Source organism: Macaca thibetana, chromosome 16, assembly GCF_024542745.1.
Source record: "Macaca thibetana thibetana isolate TM-01 chromosome 16, ASM2454274v1, whole genome shotgun sequence".
Taxonomy (NCBI): domain Eukaryota; kingdom Metazoa; phylum Chordata; class Mammalia; order Primates; family Cercopithecidae; genus Macaca; species Macaca thibetana.
The window spans coordinates 57,551,131-57,573,582 of record NC_065593.1 but is presented as its reverse complement, the minus strand read 5'-3'; the positions used below and the strand labels follow the sequence as shown (position 1 = coordinate 57,573,582).

The following is a 22,452-nucleotide window of genomic DNA, read 5'->3' as shown; positions in this document are numbered from 1 at the left end:
ATACCTTTGTGTCTTTCAAGTGAACACAGTGAGAATCTCAGGACATCCAACCAGTACAGCAGCTCCCCAGGGAGAGCAGAGAGAAGGCTGTGGCCTCTAGCAGTGCCCAGGACCCAGGAGGACACCTCCCGCTGGCGTGGCTTGGCCCTCCTCCACACCTCGGGGTCCCTCCTTTCTCTACCTGCCGGATGGACGCCCCACAACCACCCTGCAGGCTGGCTGTGGCTTCCCTCCTGAAGTAGGCGCAGGGGGAGCACAAAGGCCGTGGAGAGGGAGAGGCTGACACGGGGGCAGTGGAGCTGGCTGGGCTCCCCCTCAGCACCCCAGGCCTGGGCCAACCCTAGATTTGAACCCCTGGGAATCACTGTGTTGTCCTTGCTCAGCCTAGCCCGGACTTGCGGCCTACACCATGCCAGTGCTACAGAGTGCAATCCCAACACAAAGGGATGCCTGGACCAAAAATGGGGGCACAGGAAAAACCAGTGGTGTCCAGGCCCTGGTGAGACGGAAGCCAACGACCTACTTCTCCCGTGCCGCTCCTGGCCCCTGTGAGGAGCCAAGCTGCACCTTGTCCTGGCACACGAGCTCTGAGTCCCTGGAACAGGCCAGCACACCCTGTCCCCACCAGCTTCCTGGTATGCCTCTCCAGGGCTGGCAGGTGCTGCTGCCTTCCGGGTGCTGCTGTTTTTTGGATGGCCTGGGGCGCATCCACTGTATGCAGTGCCTCTGGGCATGTGCCGCAGGTTCATGTGGGATGCTCGGGGGCCGCGGGGATGACACAGCAAAGGGGAGCGATGTCTGCCTTCCTCTTGGACAGAGAAAGTTCTTTGGCGCCGCAGGCCCCAGCCGAGGCCAGGTGCAGGGCAGCCCCCACAGAGGCTCGCCACAGGCCTGAGCCCGAGTCCAGACTCGCTTCCTCCAGTGAGCGGGCCTTGTGCCTGCTCCGTGAGCACCCGTGGCAAGTGTGGCGCAGAGGCTCACTCGCGGCCCCGGGAGGATGGGCAGGAATGGGCTCTTGGGCCTAGGAGAGGCCAAGGCAGGTCTGGAGGAAGGGAGGTCTTGTGCTGGTGAAACAGGTTGCAGATGGCGCAGCGCTGGGGGACAGCAGCCAGGCAGGGGAGACTCCAAGTCCAGGTCGAAAGCCCTGGGTCCTCTACAGGAACACACTGGGTTATTTTGTTACTTTAACTGAGGAAAGAACAATCCTGAAAACAGATTTTGCAAACCTCAAAACACTTAGAGACTTAAGAGACAATTCCCTCTTCAAAAGCAGTCCCCTCTACCCGCAAAGATGCCCCGATGTTGCCCCAGGCCCTTGCGGCTGGTGCCAGGCTTGAGGGGCACTGAGGGGCCTTCTTGCTGTTGACCCCACAGGCACAGGAAGGAGGGCACAGATTGCAGGGCCCACGTCCTAGTCAGGTGATTCTGACACAGTAACCTGGGGGGCAGGGAATGAAAGATTCTACCTCTCTTGGATCCAGTTTCTGGTAAAATGTTATTTGGTAAAAGTTTATTTTGATGATTCTCTAAAATCTTTCCACAAAATAAGATTTCTACAGCCTGAGACATATTTAGGAACGTCTTCACACTGTGTGCTCCAGGGGCTGCCCACCCACCTGCCCCCACGCCTGGGACTGCCCCAGCACCCGCTGGTGAGGGGGAGACGTCTCCATGTGTCTGGACAATTAGGAGGAAATTAGAAGGAAACTGGAAGGAAACTTTGGTCTGCTGAAATGTCTTCACGTCTTGAGGACATGTGTGAGTGAGTGACAGAGAAGTCCTCCTCAGAGGCTGAGGCCTGGAGCTGGTACAGTGGGTTCCATCAGGCTGGGCCGGTGCTCACCACCCCACACAGTCACTCCAACGCCTCTCGGCAGAGCCGGCGCCAATGCCATGGCCAACACTGCCCCCCAGTGGACCCAGGGACATAACACATCCTCCAACTCAGCCCTGGCGGCCAGTGCCTGGGGGGAAGTTTTGTGTTTTAAGGACCAGAGGCAGTTGATGTGGGTGGTGCAGTCAGGGAAGGGCAAAGCCAGGCTGTGCGGCTCAGCCCAGTGGGGCCTGCCTGGGAGCAGAGCGCCCCACTGTTGTCCACAGGCTCTCCCTCTGCCACGGGAGAAGCGGGAACACGTGCTCTGCACACACCTGGCCTCGGCTTTGCAGGCCTGGCTCCTTGGCTGGGGCCGGGGAAGGGACCGGCTTTTGTCAGGGGTGCTGGAGGCCACTCCCTGGGCCCCTGTGCGCTTCCTCACCGGCCCTGCACAGGCTTCCTGCACTACAGGAGGTAGGCTGGAGACGCCGTGCTCGCCACACCTTGGTACTCGGGTGGATGCACACAATGTGTGACCTGGTCCATCGCCCGTGTGCAAATGTCACCAGCCATCCGGATGACGCCCTGACGCCGTGTCTCCTGTGCGGGGTCCAGGGCCCCACGTGGCGTTTCTACGGATAACGCCCTGACGCCGTGTCTCCTGTGCGGGGTCCAGGGCCCCACGTGGCGTTTCTACGTGGGGTCTCCCAGGTCTCCTAACTGGGTGGCTCCCCAGCTTCCATGTTTGGGCGCCCACCAAGCGTGCAGAAGTCCCTCTGTTTGGGCTGCCCGAGGTTTCTTCATGCTTAAGCTCAGGTTCTGCATCTTTGGCAGGGACCCTGAGAGTGAGTCTGTGCCGTCTGTGTGGCCCGCCCGGAGGCAGGTGCACCCAGCACGGGCGATGGGAGCTCTGATCACTCGGCTCAGCTGGGGTCCAACAGGCTGCTCCACTGGAAAGCCAGCATTACCCTTGAAAATAAGTCACACGTGGGACATGCTGCTTCGCGTCCGTCTGATGGGAATCCCTCTGGCTCAGTACCCATCTGTGATCGCCCAGAGTGCCATTCCTGTCGCGTTCCTTGGCTGGCACTCTCGTGTGGAGGAGCGCCCCGTTCCCCTGACTGATCTGTCCATTGCTATCAGCCTGGACCCATTATTTCCTGGTTGAGTCAATGGATTATGGTCTTCACCATCACTGCCTATTGGCCTAGATCTCGTCAGTGGGGGCCCCTTTCTGCTGGTTCCCGTGCCCTCCGAACCTGCCTCCATGCTGGAGCCCCGGCTCCTGTGAGCACAGCAGCAACCATGGAACCAGTGCCTGGAACTGTGGAACTGGCATCTGCTGCGGCCGAGCCCAGGCTGTGGGCCCTCTCAGGACAGAGCTGGGATCAGATGCACACGCAGCTCTACCCACTTCTCTATACCCAACATAACGGACACATTGATCCTCTACCTGAGGGCCCCGCCCCCTTCTCCGTCTGGGCTCCTTTCCGGGGGCTGCAAGCAGCAACGACCTGGGCCCGCCGTCGTCTCCAGGAGCTCAGCCACGTTGCTTGGCAGAGGACAGAGCCGCGGTGGGCCTCGCCTGGGCGGAGAGCCCGGCCACAGGATGCTCAGACCCAGGAGGAGCCTGGAGCCTGACTGTCCCCTCCATGCACATAGACACGGAGCCCGCAGTGTTTGCCCCGCCTGTGCCTTAGCTCCAATAACTGGGATTGGGCTGCAGGTGGCTTCAGCTCCCACTCTGTCTGCCACGGGATTTAATTCCTCAATTTAAAATTCTGCTTATTTGGGCCAGGCACGGTAATCCCACCACTTTGGGAGGCTGAGGCAGGCAGATCACTTGAAACCAGGAGTTTGAGACCAGCCTGGCCAACATGGTGAAACCCTGTCTCTACTGAAAATACAAAAATTGGCTGGGCGTGGTACACCTGTAATCCCAGCTACTTGGGGGGCTGAGGCAGGAGAATTGCTTGAACCCGGGAGGAGGAGGTTACGGTGAGCCAAGATAGCACCAGTGCACTCCAGACTGGGCAACAGTGTGAGACTGTCTCAAAAAAAAGAAAAAGAAAAAATTCTGTTTATTTGTATAAATTCTTGCCCCTTCATTCTAAACAAGTGGGAAGATAGCGAACTATGCAAGGGATGCCAGTGAGAGCTCCTGGGGCCCCTTGCTGCCCAAGGAGGCGCCCACCCGTGTCCGGGAACACACAGCGTTCAGGTGGGTGGGACACGTGTGGGGGTGCAGACATGCTTACCCCCGCGGTGCTGCTAGCTGGTCCAGGGGCCACAGCCCCCACCGGGCAGGAGCCACCCTGGAGTGGCTGGACTGGGAGCCCAGGAGGGCTAGGGTGCTGGGGACCCCTGAGGACAGCACCTCCGTACCAAAGGTACAAGGGCAGGTGCAGCTCAGTATCTTACCAACCAGCTCAGCCCTTCCTGTGCACACTGGCTGGGCACCTGCTGGGGCCTCAGGCTCCCTCCGCCTTCCCATACCTGCTCTGTCGTCCCCCTAAGGCATCCTCATGGTCTTGCCCATCCCATGCCAAGGCAGCTCTGGCCTGCTCCTCACTGTCCTGGAGCCTGAGACAGCCACGGCCCCATCTTCCTCAGTCCACTCTATTCCAGTCCGAGTCCCTGGGGTCCTGCTCCCCAAGCATGGTGCCCTGGGGTCCACGCTGTCTTCCACTTTGTGCCTTCTAGACAGCATCTACCGTCCCTGAAACCTTCTGTGGATTCATAGGTCACACAGGTCATAGGTTGCTACAGTTATCCCAATTACCAACAGTCTGGGGTACGAAGTCAGGGAGGCTGGCAGTCTGTCCTTCACAGCCTTTCCCTCTGGCCTTAGGTAGGAAGAAGGGAGCCCTGCTGGTCGGCTCTGCCAAGCTGCAGAATCAGGACCTGGGGTCATCTCTACAGCTCAGAGCTGTGGCTCAAACCCAGCCATGGAGTTGGGGGTCACTCCCTTGGGGCCAAGGCCCTGACCAGGACCAGGATAGGAGAGCCGTGGCATGGAGCAGCTGCGTGGCTCTGAACGCAGCAGTGAGGGCCATGTGGCCCCCTCCCCACGCAGGGAGGGCCCACCGCTAGGCGTGGGGCAGGCAGGACTGTGCACGCAGACGCCCCCTCAGCAGGCCATCAAGGCCCTGCATTAAAGTAAACATGAGCCACCTTCAGTGTGTGAGTTTCCAACACAAGATGCTGTTAGCTGAAGGGAGGACTGGGATGGGCCCGGGCCTGCCCCCACCAACAGGGCGTCAAGGTGAAGGACCAGGAAAAGAGGAGGCAAGCGGAGGAAGAAGGGGAGGAAGAAGGGGAGGAAGAAGGTGGAGGAAGAAGGCGGAGGAAGAAGGCGGAGGAAGAAGGGGGAGGAAGAAGGCGGAGGAAGAAGGTGGAGGAAGAAGGGGGAGAAGGGTGGAGCAGGGCCCACTTCCAGGCACAGCCTTCACTGCAGCTCTCGTCCCACCTGAGCTCCCAGGGCATACAGGCAGCAACGCTGGCAGAGCGCAGGCAAGGGCAGTTTCTGTGGCAGGAGCCTCGACAGGCGGGTGGCAGGAGGAGCTGGCGGGCACCCACCTCTCTCCCTAGGGTCACGGCGTCCGAGGCTGGGGGCTGCTTCTGGACTGAAGGCTCTGCTCCCTCGTGGTGGGCTATCCTGAGATGCTTCCCCAGCTCAGTCACCTGTTTCCGCAGCTCCAAAACCTCCAGGTGTACCTGGTCCACCTCACGGGGAAGCTCACGCTGGAAAGCGGCCGGCTCCAGGGGTTCCCGCAGCACCTAGGAGCCATTTCGAAGGCAGTGTAAGGAGTCAAGGCAGCGGCTGGGCTGGAGCAGGCCCCTGGGGCACTGCCAGGAAGCGCTGTGAGTTCGGGGAAAGAGCAGGGGAGCCGGAGACCAGGGCCTCCTCCCCAGCTGGATGCAACTGCCCTCCACCCTCCGCCCCCCACCGCAGCCGCTGCTCCTCCTGCCCCACCCAGCTGGCCGCCCCGGTGGCTCCCGGTACCCTGCTCTGGACTCCCAGGCTGGTGGGGAGAATCCGTGCACGGACAGAGGCAGAGCGCCTCGAAACCCCTTCCTGAGCCCTCCTTCCAGGGAGAAACAAAAGCCTCCAGAATTGCAAGTAACCAGTAGGAGGTATAGATTTTTCTCTTCTGCTAATCAAAGGGGGCAGAAATGGGGAGGCCAGAGGGAGGCAGGCCAGGAGGTCAGAGGGCTGAGGCTATTGAAAGGTAGGTGGATAGGCTGGGTGCGGAGACTCAAGCCTGTAATCCCAGCACTTTGGGAGGTCACGGCGGGCAGATCACGAGGTCAGAAGATTGAGACCATCCTGGCTAACACAGTGAAACCCCATCTCTACTAAATACAAAAAACTAGCCGGGCGCGGTGGCAGCGCCTGTAGTCCCAGCTGCTCGGGAGGTTGAGGCAGGAGAATGCCGTGAACCCGGGAGGCGGAGCTTGCAGTGAGCCAAGATCGCGCCACTGCACTCCAGCCTGGACGACAGAGCGAGACTCCATCTCAAAAAAAAAAAAAAGAAAGGCAGGTGGAGGCCAACAGGAGGCCCGAGTGAATGGGGGGCTGGGAGAGGGAAGTCACAGGTCACAGAGTACCTCTGGGAGGCAACAGGCTGGCCATGAGACCCACCCTGGGGGCTCTGGGCTGGCCTCCAGCTCTGGCTGCCTCTCACTGACCGCACCACTCCCGGCAAGAGGAAGGAAGAAGAGCAGCGCAGGTGAGAAAGAGGAATGCCTCCCGCACCAGAGCCTTCCCGCCTCATTCCCAGTAACATAAAATATCACTTTCCCTATGCCAGGGACTCCTACGGTGAATTCCTTATGAATATTTCATTTTTGAATTTGCTACGTACACACAAATAAAGGTTATTATTTAATTTACAGACACTGCTAAGTAAAAACCCAACCAAACAATATTACTTCAAGGTGAACATTTTCCCCAGGATGATCAAATCATCTATGATTAACCAAAGTAAAATTAAAAGCTTATATTTATTTGTATTTATTTACTTATTTTATTCAGATGGCATCTTACTTTGTTGCCTCGGCTGGTCTCAAACTCCTGGACTCAAGCGATCTTCTGCCTCAGCCTCCCAGAGTGTTGGGATTACACCTGTGAGTCACCACATCCAGCCTGTTTTTATTTTTAGAGACAGGGTCTTGTTCTGTTGCCCAGGCTGGGGCGCAGTGGCACGATCGTGGCTCACTACAGCCTCGACCATCTGGGCTCAAGCAATCCTCAGCCTCCTGAGTAGCTGCGATTACAGACGCACCACCATTCTTGGCTAATTATTTCAGTTTTTAGTACAGATGGGGTCTTGCTGCGTTGCCCAGGCTGGTTTCAAACTACCGAGCTCAAATAATCCTCCCACCTCACCCTCCCAAAGTGTGGGGATTACAGGCATGAGCCACCGTGCCCAGTCTTGTTTAGTTTTTGTAGGGACAAGGTCTCCCTATGTTACCCAGGCTGTTCTCAAACTCCTGGGCTCAAGTGATGTTCCCGTCTCAGCCTCCCAAAGTGTTGCGACTACAGGTGTGTACCACCGTGCCCAGCCTAAAAGCTTTTTAAATGTTTATTTCTTGTCTGTAGGATTTGTGTGGGAAATGGGGGAAACAGCAACTGCAAAGTGTCGGGAATCTGGAGCCCCATCATGGGTACATGGATCTTCAACCGCCTCGACTGGAGTCCCTCACGGGTACACGGATCTTCAACCGCCTCGACTGGGGCCCCTCACGTGTACACGGATCTTCCTCAACTGGAGCTCCTCATGTGTACACGGATCTTCAACGCCCCCCGACTGGAGACCCTCACGTGTATACGGATCTTCCTCGACTGGAGCCCCTCAAGTGTACACAGATCTTCAACCCCCCTCGACTGGAGCCCCTCACGTGTACATGGATCTTCAACCCCCCGCCGACTGGAGTCCCTCACGTGTACACGGATCTTCAACCCCCCCTACTGAAGCCCCTCATGGGTACACGGATCTTCAACCCCCCTACTGAAGCCCCTCACATGTACACGGATCTTCAACTCCCCTACTGAAGCCCCTCACATGTACACGGATCTTCAACCCCCCCCACTGAAGCCCCTCACGAGTACATGGATCTTCAACCCCCCCCCGACTGGAGCCCCTCACGGGTACACGGATCTTCAACCCCCCCCCCACTGAAGCCCCTCACAGGTACATGGATCTTCAACTCCCCCAACTGGAGCTCCTCACGTGTACACGGATCTTCCTCGACTGGAGCCCCTCACGTGTACACGGATCTTCAACCCCCCTGACTGGAGCCCCTCACGTGTACACGGATCTTCCTCGACTGGAGCCCCTCATGTGTACACGGATCTTCAACCCCCCTACTGAAGCCCCTCACAGGTACACGGACCTTCAACCCCCCCTCCGACTGGAGCCCCTCACGTGTACACGGATCTTCAACCCCCCCTACTGAAGCCCCTCACAGGTACACGGATCTTCAACCCCCCTGACTGGAGCCCCTCACGTGTACACGGATCTTCCTCGACTGGAGCCCCTCACGTGTACACGGATCTTCAAACCCCCCCCCCCCCCACTGAAGCCCCTCACAGGTACACGGATCTTCAACTCCCCCAACTGGAGCTCCTCACGTGTACACGGATCTTCCTCGACTGGAGCCCCTCACGTGTACACGGATCTTCAACCCCCCTGACTGGAGCCCCTCACGTGTACACGGATCTTCCTCGACTGGAGCCCCTCATGTGTACACGGATCTTCAACCCCCCTACTGAAGCCCCTCACAGGTACACGGATCTTCAACCCCCCCTCCGACAGGAGCCCCGCACGTGTACATGGATCTTCAACCCCCCCTACTGAAGCCCCTCACAGGTACACGGATCTTCAACCCCCCTGACTGGAGCCCCTCACGTGTACACGGATCTTCCTCGACTGGAGCCCCTCACGTGTACACGGATCTTCAACCCACCCCCCGACTGGAGCCCCTCACGGGTACACGGATCTTCAACAGAAATGGAAAAGTAGCCAAGTTCCTCTTCACTGCAACAACAAAGATGCACGTCCCATCAAGGTGAGACGTTAGGCATCAGCAGCAAATGAGAGGTCTGAGGGTGATGCACATGTTAATTAGCCTCATTCAGCCATTCCACAGTGTGGACATGTTTCAGAACATCATGTCACACACCACAGAGATATACAATTTATATTTGTCATTTTCTTTTTTTTTTTTTTTTTGAGACAGAGTCTTGCTCTGTCGCCCAGGCTGGAGTGCAGTGGCCAGATCTCAGCTCACTGCAAGCTCCGCCTCCCGGGTTCACGCCATTCTCCTGCCTCAGCCTCCCGAGTAGCTGGGACTACAGGCGCCCGCCACCTCGCCCGGCTAGTTTTTTGTATTTTTTAGTAGAGACGGGGTTTCACCGTGTCAGCCAGGATGGTCTCGATCTCCTGACCTCATGATCTGCCCGTCTCGGGCTCCCAAAGTGCTGGGATTACAGGCTTGAGCACCGCGCCCGGCCTCTTTTTTTTTTTTTTTTTTGAGATGGAGTCTTGCTTTGTCGCCCAGGCTGGAGTGCAGTGGCGCAATCTCAGCTCACCGCAACCTCCGCCTCCCGGGTTCAAGCGATTGATTGCCCTGCCTCAGCCTCCCGAGTAGCTGGGATTACAGGCACGCACCACCACGCCTGGCTAATTTTTTGTATTTTAGTAGACATGGGGTTTCACCATTTTGGACAAGACGGTCTCAATCTCCTGACCTGGTGATCTGCACACCTTGGCCTCCCAAGGTGCTGGGATTACAGGCGTGAGCCACCTCGCCCAGCCATATTTGTCAATCAATCCATCAAACATCTTAGGAAGATTAAAAAAAAAGGCATCCAATTTCTGAAGCACTGCCTGCTCCCTCGGCAGACGGGAAATCTGGAATACTTTGTTTCTTTTTTTTTTTTTTTTTTTTTTTGAGACTGAGTCTTGCTCTGTCGCCCGCCCGGGCTGGAGTGCAATGGCCGGATCTCAGCTCACTGCAAGCTCCGTCTCCCAGGTTTACGCCATTCTCCTGCCTCAGCCTCCCGAGTAGCTGGGACTACAGGCGCCCGCCACCTCACCCGGCTAGTTTTTTTGTATTTTTTAGTAGAGACGGGGTTTCACCGTGTCAGCCAGGATGGTCTCGATCTCCTGACCTCATGATCTGCCCGTCTCGGCCTCCCAAAGTGCTGGGATTACAGGCTTGAGCCACCGCGCCCGGCCCTGGAATACTTTGTTTCTAGAGGAGATGTTCTGCACTAGGGAAGAAGCAGAGGCTGCAGGGAAGGTGTGATTTACGTATTTACAATGTGACAGGACATGTGGAAGTTCCCTCCTTACTTTGCCTCACAAGGAATAAAGGCAACAGGATGAGGACAGCACGACTCAGAAGCACAAGCAACAGGAGACATGAACAACGGGACTGGATCAAAACTGGAGACATTCGGTGTCCTTCAAAGGACACCATCAAGAAAGTGAAAAGACAGGCCAGGTGCAGTGGCTTATACCTGCAATGCCAGCACTCTGGGAGGCGGAGGTGGGAAGATCACCCAAGGTCAGGAGTTTGAGACCAGCCTGGTGAAACCCCCTTTCTACTAAAAATACAAAAATTGGCCGGCCATGGTGGCTCACGCCTGTAATCCCAGCTACTTGGAAGGCTGAGGCAGGATAATTGCTTGAACCCGGGAGGCGGAGGTTGCAGTCAGCCGAGATCACGTTGCTGCACTCCAGCCTGGGTGACAGAGTGAGACTCTGTCTCAAAAAAAAAAAGAAAGTGAAAACACAAACCACAGAATGGGAAAAAAATGTAGCAAATCATAAATCTAATAAGGGACTTGTATCTGGAATATAAAAATAATTCTTACAGCTCAAATAAAAAGATAACCCAATTAAAACTGGGCAAGGGATCTACACGGACATTTCTCCAAAGAAGACAAATGCCGACCAAGACACACGTGAAATGCTGCCTGACATCAGGTGTCATCAGGAAAATGCAAATCAAAACCACAGTGAGGCCCCACTTCACTCCCACCAGGATGACTAGCATCACAGCCAGAAAACAGCTAGTGTTGGTGGGGATGGGGAACTGGAACTCTCACACAGTGCTGGTGGAGGTAAAATGGTGCGGCTACTGGGAAAAACAGCGCGGCGGCTCCTCGAGGGGTAAACACAGGGTGACCGTCGGGGAAAACAGCGGGCAGCTCCTCGAGGGGTAAACACAGGGTGACCGTCGGGGAAAACAGCGGGCAGCTCCTCGAGGGTTAAACACAGGGTGACCGTCGGGGAAAACAGTGCGGCGGCTCCTCGAGGGGTAAACACAGGGTGACCGTCGGGGAAAACAGCGGGCGGCTCCTCGAGGGGTAAACACAGGGTGACCGTCGGGGAAAACAGCGGGCGGCTCCTCGAGGGGTAAACACAGGGTGACCGTCGGGGAAAACAGCGGGCGGCTCCTCGAGGGGTAAACACAGGGTGACCGTCGGGGAAAACAGCGGGCGGCTCCTCGAGGGGTAAACACAGGGTGACCGTCGGGGAAAACAGTGCGGCGGCTCCTCGAGGGGTAAACACAGGGTGACCGTCGGGGAAAACAGCGGGCGGCTCCTCGAGGGGTAAACACAGGGTGACCGTCTGACAGAGCAATTCCACTTCCAGGTGTACACCCAGGACAACTGAACTTTGCATAAGTCCACACAGGAGCGTTCACAGCAGCGTCATGCACAATCCAAACAGCGGGAGCAACCCAGAGGTTGAGTGCATGAGTGATACACGAAGTGTGATCCATCCATACGACAGGATACGCCAGCCACGGGAAGAACGGCGCCCTGACATACGCAGAGCTGACCCTGAGAACATTCTCAGTGAAAGAGCCTGGCACAAAGGACAAAAGGACAAAAGGACAACTGCCGTATGACTGTGTTAGTATGAGGTCCCTTCAGTAGACAAACTGATCGGGACGGGGAGGGGAATTGTTACTAGAGGCTGGGAAGCAGGGAACGGGTGATACTGCTGTGTGGTTTTGGTACCGAGCTGCTATCTGGGGTGGGGAGAAAAGCTCTGGTAATAGTGAGAATGTTTCTACAACATCGTGAATGTACTGCCACTGATAGGTACACTTTAAAATGGTCAAAATGGTAAACTTTGTTATATATTAATGCATTTTACAATTAAAAGAAAATTTTATTTTGAGATGGAGTTTCACTCTTGTTGCCCAAGCTAGAGTACAATGGTGCGATCTCGGCTCACCACAACCTGCGCCTCCTGGGTTCAAGCAATTCTCCCACCTCAGCCTCCCAAGTAGCTGCCACCATGCCTGGCTAATTTTTTGTATTTTATAGAGACAGGGTTTCACCATGTTGGCCAGGCTGGTCTCGAACTCCTGACCTCAGGTGATCTGCCCAACTCGGCCTCCCCAAGTGCAGGGATTACAGGCATGAGCCCCCATGCCTGGCCACACAATTTTTTAAAGTAAAAATCAAAACAATGTTAGGACTCTGTAGCAATCAAACCAAGGTAGTGACCCCAGCCCCACGGGAAACAGGTGCGCTCGCTGCTGGATGCATGCAGATACTGGCCCCAGCAGGAGTATGACCCGACCCCCAAAAGGCAAGGGCCCAGGAGGTTGAAAAGAACAGCGTTTGCCAAGGCTCCAGTGTCTCAGATGAAGTGCAGCTCGTCACTGACATGGAGCACACGTGCCCTGTTGACCAGGACTCCTCTGAGTGGGCAGGTGGCATCAGGCAGCCCACACACACACCCTGTTGACCAGGACCCCTCTGAGTGGGCACAGCCAGGGCCTGGTGGTCTGGCCGCCAGCGCTGCCTCCACTGCCTGGACCGTGCTTCCCAGATTCTCCTGGCAAACCTTCCACGAGCACAACTGAGATGAACCGGTTCCCAAGACCTCCCTACGGCCCCTTCCTCAGAAGAAAACAGGCACAGAGAGGTCAGTGGATGCCCGAGGTCACCTGGGATTGCACCGGGCAGTCGCTCAGAGCCCACGCCCCGCCCCCACCCCCCAGCAACGGCTCCCTGGGAGGAAGACCCCACAAACTCGAGCGCCTCACCTTCTGTCTGAGTCGTGTCACCAGCAGGTTTAGGAGCTGCACTCTGTCCCCGAGCTTCCTGAGTGCCAGTCCGGAGGACACTGGGCCAGCTTGGACAGACCCTCCTGCAGAGAAGAGTGGCTTCTGTCAGCTCAGATCTGAGAACGAAGGAAGGTCTTTCAGGGGAGACACACATCTCTATCAGCTCTCCCTTTCCCGTGAGGCCATGGCACCAGTGGCTGACCCCAACGCAAAGCTGTTGTTCATTGGAGTCAGCAGATCTGGGTCCACATGAAGATTAGAGATGCTGTACAGAAAGCATAATCCTCATGTAAAGAAAGCAAGAATCCTTGTAGGAAAAAGTCTGACCTTACCATGTAGTGTCTGACAGAGACCAATTGCTCCAATCTGTCCAAATAAAGAGCCACTTATTTAGAAATTGAGAAAAAAGATGCCACATAACACAGGGTCAAAGAAAAAAATCACAATGGATATTAACAACTATTTTGAATGGAAAGATAACAACAATACTACTTTAGAAACTTCAGGAATGAATCTAAAGCTGTCCGTCCAAGAATAATTACAGCTTTAGATAAATATTTTAGAAAAGAAGAAAGGCTGAAAACCAGTGAGCTAAACGTTCACCTCAAGAATTTAGAGAGCCAGGCGCAGTGGCCCCTGCCTGTCATCTCATCACATTGGGAGGCTGAGGCAGGAGGATCCCTGGATCCCAGGAATTCAAGGTTACAGTGAGCGATGACTGCGCCACTGCACTCCAGCCTGGACAGCAGAGCGAGAGCCTGTCACACACACAAGCAGAAAAATAAATTTAAAAAGAATGGCCAAATTAAAGCCAAATAGGGCTGGGCATGGTGTCTCACGCCTGTAATCTCAGCACTTTGGGAGGCTGAGGCGGGCAGATCGCCTGAGGTCAGGAGTGGGAGACCAACCTGGCCAATGTGGCAAAACCTGTCTCTGCTGAAAAAAAAAACAAAAATTAGCCTGGCGTGGTGGTGTGCCCCTGTGGTCCCAGCTACTCAGGAGGCTGAGGCACGAGAATCAACTGAACTCAGGAGGTGGAGCCAAGATTGTGCCATGACACTCCAGCCTGGGCAACAGAGTGAGACTCCGTCAAAAAAAAAAAAAAAGCCAAATAAAGTAGGAGGAAGAAAAGATAACATCAGTATTAGATATTGAGGAAATAGAAAATAAATGTATAATAGAGAATCAACAAAACCAACAGTTGATTCTTTGAGAAGGCTAAAATAAACACCCAGTAATACTAAGCAAGGAAAAAATAAAAGCAAATGACCAATATAATTAATGGCAAAAAGGAGTTATCACTTCAGACCCCACAGACATTTAAAAACTCATAGGATACTATAAGCAACTTTATGTCAAAAATTTGAAAATTTAGATGAAATGGACAATTTCTTAGTAAAATATAACATGTATAAAAAAGAAAATCTGAATGTCCTATAACTATGAAAAAAACTGAATTCACAATTTTAAACCTTCCCACAAGGAAAACTCCAGGCCCAGCTGGTTTCAAAGTTGAATTCTACCAATTATTTAAGAAAAATTAAGATACGTCTGATACAAACTTTTTTAGAAAACAGAAAAATAGAGAATACTTTCCAACATATTTATGAGGCCAGAGTAACTTTGATTCCAAAACCTCACATGAACATTACGAGAATTGAAAATTATAGGCCAGTCTTACTCATGAACACAAATGTACTAATTTTCAATAAAACACGGGCACGGGCAAACCAAGCTGGGCCTGGTGGCTCGCACCTGTAATCCCAGCTACACGGAGGCCAAGGCAAGAAGACGGCCTGAGCCCAAGAGTTCAAGAATAGCCTGGTCAAAGAGCGAGACCGTGTCTCATATAAACAAAAAACAAAAGAAGTATCAGCAAACCAAATCTGTCAAATTATAAAAAGAAGAATCTATCACTACATGTTGCATTCTTCCTGGAACTGCAAGGGTGGTTTAACATGATAGAGACCCTGCAGTCCACCCCCATTTCCCCCCACTAATCTCAGCTAAAGGCCCGGCCAGAACACAAAAAGCCCCACTAGAGGAAGATTCTGAACGGTGAGAAACAAAGCCTGAGCGTCTAGGGGCCTCGGATCCCAGGGATGGCTGGCAGGGAGTCCCTCGTCTCCTTCCTGCACACACTGGCCTGGTGCTGGGCAGCCACAACCCAGAGCTCAGACCAAAACAAAAGGCCGAAGAGAAGCTGCTCCTGGGACCAATGGAGCAGAAGACGGGGACATGCAGGTGGAGCCCTTGGGACCACACCTGCCCTCCTGCCAGCCCACGGTCCTGCAGCCTGGTATAGACAAAGGCCATCTCAGCTTCTGGGAGAGCATGTGGGGAGGGTCACAGGAGGAAGAAGGTCTACATGAAGACTCCTGAGGATCCGCCGTGTAAAACCAGCCAGAATCAACAGAACCAGCACAGCAAAACCTCTGACAACTGGGCCTGGCGGGGGACACTGCCCAGGATTTAATTGGCCACTTGGTAGCTCACGTGTGGGCAGAGTAAAACAGCATCATCAAGTCTCTGGAAAGTAACGGACATTCAAACCTCAGCCCACCAGAATGGGCCAGGATATGCAGTGTGAACCCAGAAAGGCTGACTTATCTGATACAATAAATGACAGAATTAACACAGGTTTAATAAGAACCAGAATTTCATAATGTGACACTCAAAATGTCCATGATACAGTAAAAAATTACAAGAGGCTGCCTGTAATCCCAGCACTTTGGGAGGCTGAGGCAGGAGGATCACTTGAGCCAAGGAGTTTCAGAACAGCCTGGGCAATATAGTGAGACCCCATCTCTAATTAAAAAAAAATACTCGTAATATTAACAACCAAGAAAATCTCAATGCGAATGAAAGAGACAACACCAAGATGACACAGACATTGGAATTATGGGATGAAGATGTTAAAGCAGCCGTCATAACGATACTCGAGCAAGTTACTGGGGAGGGTGGAGGTGAGAGAATTGCTTGAAGCCAAGAGTTTAAGATCAGCCTCGGCAACATAGTGAAACCCCATCTCTACAAAACAAAAACAAAAACAAAAACAAAAAACCACAAAAATTAGCTAGGCATGAATGGTGGTACGTACCCATAACCCCAGCTCTTCAGGAGTCTGAGGCCGGAGAGTCGCTTGAGCCCAGGAGGTCCAGGCTGCAGTGAGCCATGATCATGCCCACTGCACTCCAGCCTGGGTGACAGAGCAAGACCCTGTCTCTAAAAAAAATGAACAAATACACAAACAAAAAACTCTGGCAAGCAATTTAATACACTCTAAAAACACATGGCAAAATGAAAGTTCCAGTAAAGTAAGATATAAAGAAAACTAAGGCCAACTGTGATGGCTCACGCCTGTAATCCAAACACTTTGGGAGGCTGAGGCAGGAGGATCAGTTGAGGTCAGGAGATCAAGACCAGCCTGGGCAACATAGTGACACTCCATCTCTACAAATATAAAAAGAAATTAGCGGGGTGTGGTGGTGCACACCTGTAGCCTGTAGTCCCAGTTACTCGGCAAGCTAAGGTGGGAAGGTCCCTTGAGCCCAGGGGGTCAAGGCTGCAGTGAGCTGTGACCATACCACCACACTCCAGCATGGACAACAGAGCAAGGCCCTGTCTCAAAAACAACCACAATTAAAAAAAAAAAAAAGGAAAAAGAAAACCAAAATGGAAATTTTAGAAACAGCAACAAAAATCTCACTGAATGGGCTTAACAGAAAAATGGAAATGACAAAAGAAAGAACTGATAAACTTGAAGAACAGAGGAAAAGGAACTATCCAATTTGAACAACAGAGAAAACAAATTGAAAAAAAAGAGAAAACACAGCCTCAGGGACCCGCAGGACAATAACAAAAGGCCAAACGTTTGTGTCCTCAGACTCCTAGAAGGAAAGACTATGGAGCTGAAAAAAATACTTGAAAAATAATGGATGAAAACTTCTGAAATCTGGTGAAAGACATAAACCTTCAGTTTAATATCAAAAAGAATAAACCAAAGAAATCTATGCCCAGATACAACATAATGAAATTTCTTTTTTTTTTTTTTTTGAGACGGAGTCTCGCTCTGTCGCCCAGGCTGGAGTGCAGTGGCCGGATCTCAGCTCACTGCAAGCTCCGCCTCCCGGGTTTACGCCATTATCCTGCCTCAGCCTCCCGAGTAGCTGAGACTACAGGCGCCCACCACCTCGCCCAGCTAGATTTTTCTATTTTTTAGTAGAGACGGGGTTTCACCGTGTTAGCCAGGATGGTCTCGATCCCCTGACCTCGTGATCTGCCCGTCTCGGCCTCCCAAAGTGCTGGGATTACAGGTTTGAGCCACCGCGCCTGGCCTACAACATAATGAAATTTCCAAAAACTAAAGGCAAAAACTCTTTTTTTTTTGAGATGGATTTTTGCTCTTGTTGCCCAGGCTGGAGTGCTGTGGCATGATCTCGGCTCACTCAACCTCTGCCTCCCAGGTTCAAGCAATTCTCCTGCCTCAGCCTCCCAAATAGCTGGGATTACAGGTGCCTGTCACCATGCCCGGCTAATTTTTGTATTTTCAGTAGAGACGGGGTTTCTCCATTTTAGCCAGGCTGGTCTTGAACTCCTGGCCTCAAGCGATCCACCCGCCTCAGCCTCCCAAAGTGCTGGGATTACAGGCGCCTGCCATTACACCCGGCTAATTTTTGTATTTTCAGTAGAGACGGGGTTTCTCCATTTTGGCCAGGCTGGTCTCAAACTCCTGACCTTGAGTGATCCATCCACCCAGCCTTCCAAAGTGCTGGGACTACAGGCGTGCGCCACCGCGCCCAGCTAATGTTTGTATTTTTAGTAGATACGGGGTTTCACCACGTTGGCCAGGCTGGCCTTCAACTACTGACCTCAGGTGATCCATCTGCCTTGGCCTCCCAAAGTGCTGGGATGACAGGCATGAGGCATGAGCCATGGCGCCCGGCCTGTCAACGTAATTTTAAAAGTCAAGTGTGAAAGAGTGTCTATCATATTCACCCTTGCCATTAGTTTTCCTTCACTCCTGACGTTCCTAGTTTCCTTCCTTCCGTTGTGTCTAAAGTACCTCCTTTATCAGTTCTTTTAGATCCAGTCTGATCCAAACTTTTCCTTCATCTGAGAATATCTTTATTCACTCTCATTCCTGAAGAATGTTTTTACTGAATGTATAATTATGGGTTGACAGTTTTTGCTTTCAGTGCTTGAAAAATATTATGCCACTTCCTTCTGAAGAGAAATCTGATGACAGCTGCTGCTGAGAACCCACTGCCGCTCCGGTCACAGTCCCCTGTAGGCCATGCATCGCTCTCTCTGCATGCTTTCAACAGTCTTTGTCTTTAGGCCGGGTGCAGTGGCTCACGCCTGTCATTCCAGCACTTTGGGAGGCCAAGGCAAGTGGATCACTTGAGGCCAGGAGTTTGAGACCAGCCTGGCCAACATGGTGAAACCCTGTCTCTGCTAACAATACAAACGCTACCAGCTGGGCATGTTGGCACATGCCTGTAACTCTAGCTACTTGGGAGGCTGAGGCACGAGAATCGCTCGAACCCAGGAGGCTGAGGCACGAGAATCGCTCGAACCCAGGAGGCAGAGGTTGCAGTGAGCCAAGATTGTGCCACTGCACTCCAGCCTGGGCAACAGAGACTCCGCCTCAAAAAAAAGAAATTCATTTCAAATAGAAAAGACAGAGGTAGGTAAAAAGGGAAAGGGATGAAAAAGTTATATCACGCAAACGTGAATCAAAAGAAAGCTTGAGTGGATTAACTAATATCAGACAAGGTAGACCTCAGAACAAAGAACGTTGCCAGGATAAAGAGGAAGATTACATAACAATATAAGGGTCGGCCGGGCGCGGTGGCTCAAGCCTGTAATCCCAGCACTTTGGGAGGCCGAGGCGGGCGGATCACAAGGTCAGGAGATCGAGACCACCGTGAAACCCCGTCTCTACTAAAAATACAAAAAATTAGCCGGGCGTGGTGGCGGCGCCTGTAGTCCCAGCTACTCAGGAGGCTGAGGCAGGAGAATGGCGGGAACCCGGGAGGCGGAGCTTGCAGTGAGCCGAGATCGCGCCACTGCACTCCAGCCTGGGCAACAGTGTGAGACTCCGTCTCAAAAAAAAAAAAAAAAAAAAAAAAAAAACAACAATATAAGGGTCAATTATCCTAAAAATAATAATAATCCTAAATGTATACACATCTAACAACAAAGATGCAAAATATATGAAACAAAAACAAAGAATCATTATTTTAAAAATGAAGATCTATATTAAAACAGGAACAGAAAGAAACTTCCTTAACCTCCCTCCACTACCCCCACTGCAAAAAACCTTCAGCAAAAACTAAACCTAAAGAAGTGAAATGCCGAAGGTTCCTCCTCTGGGATTAGGGAGAAAGACAGCGATTATGAATATCACACTGGAGAGTTTAGCTAGGGGCAATAATGCAAGAAGAAGTAAACAATATCCGCATTGGAAAAGAAAAATAAAACCTCCCTTATTTTATTTTATTTTTTTTGAGATGGAGTCTCACTCTGTCACCCAGGCTGGAATGTAGTGGTGCAATCTCAGCTCACTGCAACCTCCGCCTCCCGGGTTCAAGCGATTCTCTTACCTCAGCCTCCCAAGTAGCGGGGATTACAGGCGCCCGCCACCACGCCCAGCTAATTTTTTTGTATTTTCAGTAGAGACGGGGTTTTACCATGTTGGCCAGGCTGGTCTCAAACTCCTGACCTCAGGTGATCCACCCGCCTCGGCCTCCCAGTGTTGGGATTACAGGCGTGAGCTACCACTCCCGGCCAAAACCTCCCTCATTTGAGACAATCTGTGCCAGTGGAGTGTCCTGTCTGGCCCCTCCCTTTCTTTTCCTGCCTTAGGCCTGCAGGTGGGGCCTGCCTCCCCTACCTAAGGGGGACTGTGGCTCCAGCAGGGTGAGGGCATCTGAGGGGAAGGCAGCCAGGCTGGGCTGTCAAGCTCGGTGATGCTGGGGAGGCATCCAGGCAGGAGAGGGGCCTCCAAATAGGGGAAGGGGCTGCAGCAGCAACGGGGGATTGGTTACACCAAGAGGACTCGATCAGAGTAACTGTGTTAGTGAGAATGGGCGAGCCAGGTTTCTCATTGTTGGAAAAGGAAGTTAGAATAATGAAAAAGAATGCTAGAATGCTAGAATGAAACTTTTGATGTTGGACTAACCACAGTGGAATAGATTAGCCTGTGAGTCTGTCTTGAAATGAAGACCATCCATTCACCAAAGACACCAGTGAAGGAATAAAAGGCAAAGCCACAGACTGGGAGGAGATACTTGCAACCCATAAAACCAGCGCAAGGCTCATATTCAGAATCAAATACCCTAAAAACAATCTATGACAAAAGGCAGATCATTTAATAAAACATGGGCAAAAGACATGGCCTGGAGCTTCAAAAGAGAGACTATCAAAAGGCCAATCCTATGGACTGAACTGTGTCCCCCAAAATTGATAGGTTGAAGCTCTAACCCCGAACATGATTGTATTTGGAGACAGGGCCTTTGAGGAGGCAGTTAAGGTTACATGAGGTCCTAAGGCTGGGGCCCTGGACTGTTGTCCTTGTAAGAGGAAGAGCCGGGTGCGGCAGCTCACGCCTGTCATCCCAGCACTTTGGGAGGCCGAGGTGGGTGGATCATAAGGTCAAGAGTTCGAGACCAGCCTGACCAACATGGTGAAACCCTATCTCTACTAAAAATACAGAAATTAGCGGGGCATGGTGGTGTGTACCTGTAATCCCAGCTACTTAGGAGGCTGAGGCAGGAGAATTGCTTGAACCTGGGAGGCAGAGGCTGCAGTGAGCTAAGGTCACACCACTGCACTCCAGCCTGGGTGACAGAGCAAGACTCTGTCCCCCCTCCAAAAAAAAAGAAGAGGAAGACACACCAGGAGTGAGCACGCAGTGGGGGAGGAGCCATGTGAGCGCGCAGGGGAGGAGCCATGTGAGCACGCAGGGGAGAGGCCACGTGAGCGCCCGGGGGAGAGGGCACGTGAGCGCGCAGGGGAGAGGGTGCTGTCCGCCAGCCACAGAGAGGCCTCAGGAGGAACCCACCCTGCCAGCAGCCTGATCTCTGACATCCAGACTCCAGAAGTGAGAAAATAAATACCCGTTGTTTAAGCCACCCAGGCTGTGGTGCTGAGTTATGGCAGCCCTAGCCAATCATACACCAATGCACACAGGAAAGATGTTCAATCCCACGAATCTCATGAAATTTGCAAATTAAACCAAAATAGGATGTGCTACGTGTCCACTAGAGGGAACAGAAGGAGCCACTGACCGTGTAAGTGTTGGCGCGCATGCAGCACCACGGCTGCCTCGCATGCTGTGGATGGAGTGTAAATTGTAGGGGTGCTTTGGAGAAGAATCTGGCATTATCAAGTGAAACACAGTGTAGGTGTGAAGATGCCAGAGAGAGCACAGGTGCCACAGAATTCCATTCACACCGAAACAGGGAACGCTAACTGCAGTGAGGAGCCAGGGCACGTGGGCTCTGGGGGAGCACAAGGGGCTGCCAGGCCAGATGACACTGCCCCGACGTCTGCAACAGCCTCAAGCTGTGTATTTGCTGCGACTGGACTTTCTGCAGGGGTCAGATTTCAGTTTATAAAGGGACAGCAAGGAGCCCAGTGGGACGCGGACTCTCACCAGTCGTCTCTGTCGAGGTGCGGACGCTGGGCTGAGACTCGGCACGAGGTGAGGACATCTTTAAAGGATCCAGCACATCTTCTAGATGCTCTTCCAGAGTTTTAAACTTATGCTTTAGAGTTCGTATTTCTGCTTCAAGGGCCAGAACATAATCTGCCAAAAGAAGCCCAGTGAATATAACACACACACACACCCTTTCGCACCGCCCTCCTGTGAGCACCAGCTCAGGGAGCCGATGCCAGCTCGTGCCCGCTGCCTCACTGTGCCTGTCCTCCTGTCCTCCCCGCACAAGAGCTTCACAGCAGTTTCCACACTCTGTGTGTGTGTCAGACTGAAAGACCTTCCCTCCCCTCACTGGCCAGAGTGTGCCAGCCAGAGACCAGCATAGTCTCCATGCTCTCCAGGAAGGGCTCAGCGATCAGGAGCAAATGTTTCACCTGCTGCAGCCCACGTGCCTCTGTGCGAGGGGCCAAGTCCCACCTGGAGAACGGAAGTTCTGCATCCATCCTGGCATCCGCCCACCCACAGCCACTCGTGGGGTTCCCGGGCATCGGGCGCCCTCATCAGCTCTGCCACGGACACTCCTCTGGAGGAAAGGCCTGCGGTCCACTAGCCCCTGCTACCAACCCACTCTGGGACAGCGCGACACCAAGCCAGCCCTGGTTCAGGTCTAAAACAGGTTTTTTAAGTGTGTCAAGCAGGTACCCTCATTTTTTCCTTCTACTTTACAAATATAAAAGCTTTTTGGTATAAAACTGAAGATTCCTTCTCTTGGAGAAAAAGCAGTTTTCATGCTTTGAATTTATTACAGGGGATGTTAACTTACAGGACTCTGAAATGAAGCCTCCTTGAAGCCAGTCGAGATCCATGCTCC

General features: G+C 52.9%; 1 protein-coding gene and 1 long non-coding RNA gene across 8 annotated transcripts in view; one reads left to right on the top strand and one right to left on the bottom strand.

Moving 5' to 3' along the window:
- The window catches only part of CCDC57 (coiled-coil domain containing 57), a 118,337-nt gene that overhangs the window by 43,206 nt on the left and 52,679 nt on the right, over positions 1 to 22,452 (bottom strand). For all 7 annotated transcript variants that reach the window (XR_007720302.1, XM_050763973.1, XM_050763971.1 and 4 more), the window contains 3 exons: positions 21,579 to 21,731; positions 12,896 to 12,999; positions 5,393 to 5,593 (listed from right to left, as the gene is read on the bottom strand). Coding sequence is in view for 6 of the 7 variants with exons in the window: in XM_050763973.1 (XP_050619930.1) it covers positions 5,393 to 5,593; positions 12,896 to 12,999; positions 21,579 to 21,731 (458 nt within the window). In the remaining variant the exon portion in view is untranslated. The remainder of the gene's footprint in view (positions 1 to 5,392; positions 5,594 to 12,895; positions 13,000 to 21,578; positions 21,732 to 22,452) is intronic.
- Positions 1 to 22,452, top strand: part of LOC126939083 (uncharacterized) — a 100,414-nt gene that overhangs the window by 74,801 nt on the left and 3,161 nt on the right. The window lies entirely within an intron of this gene.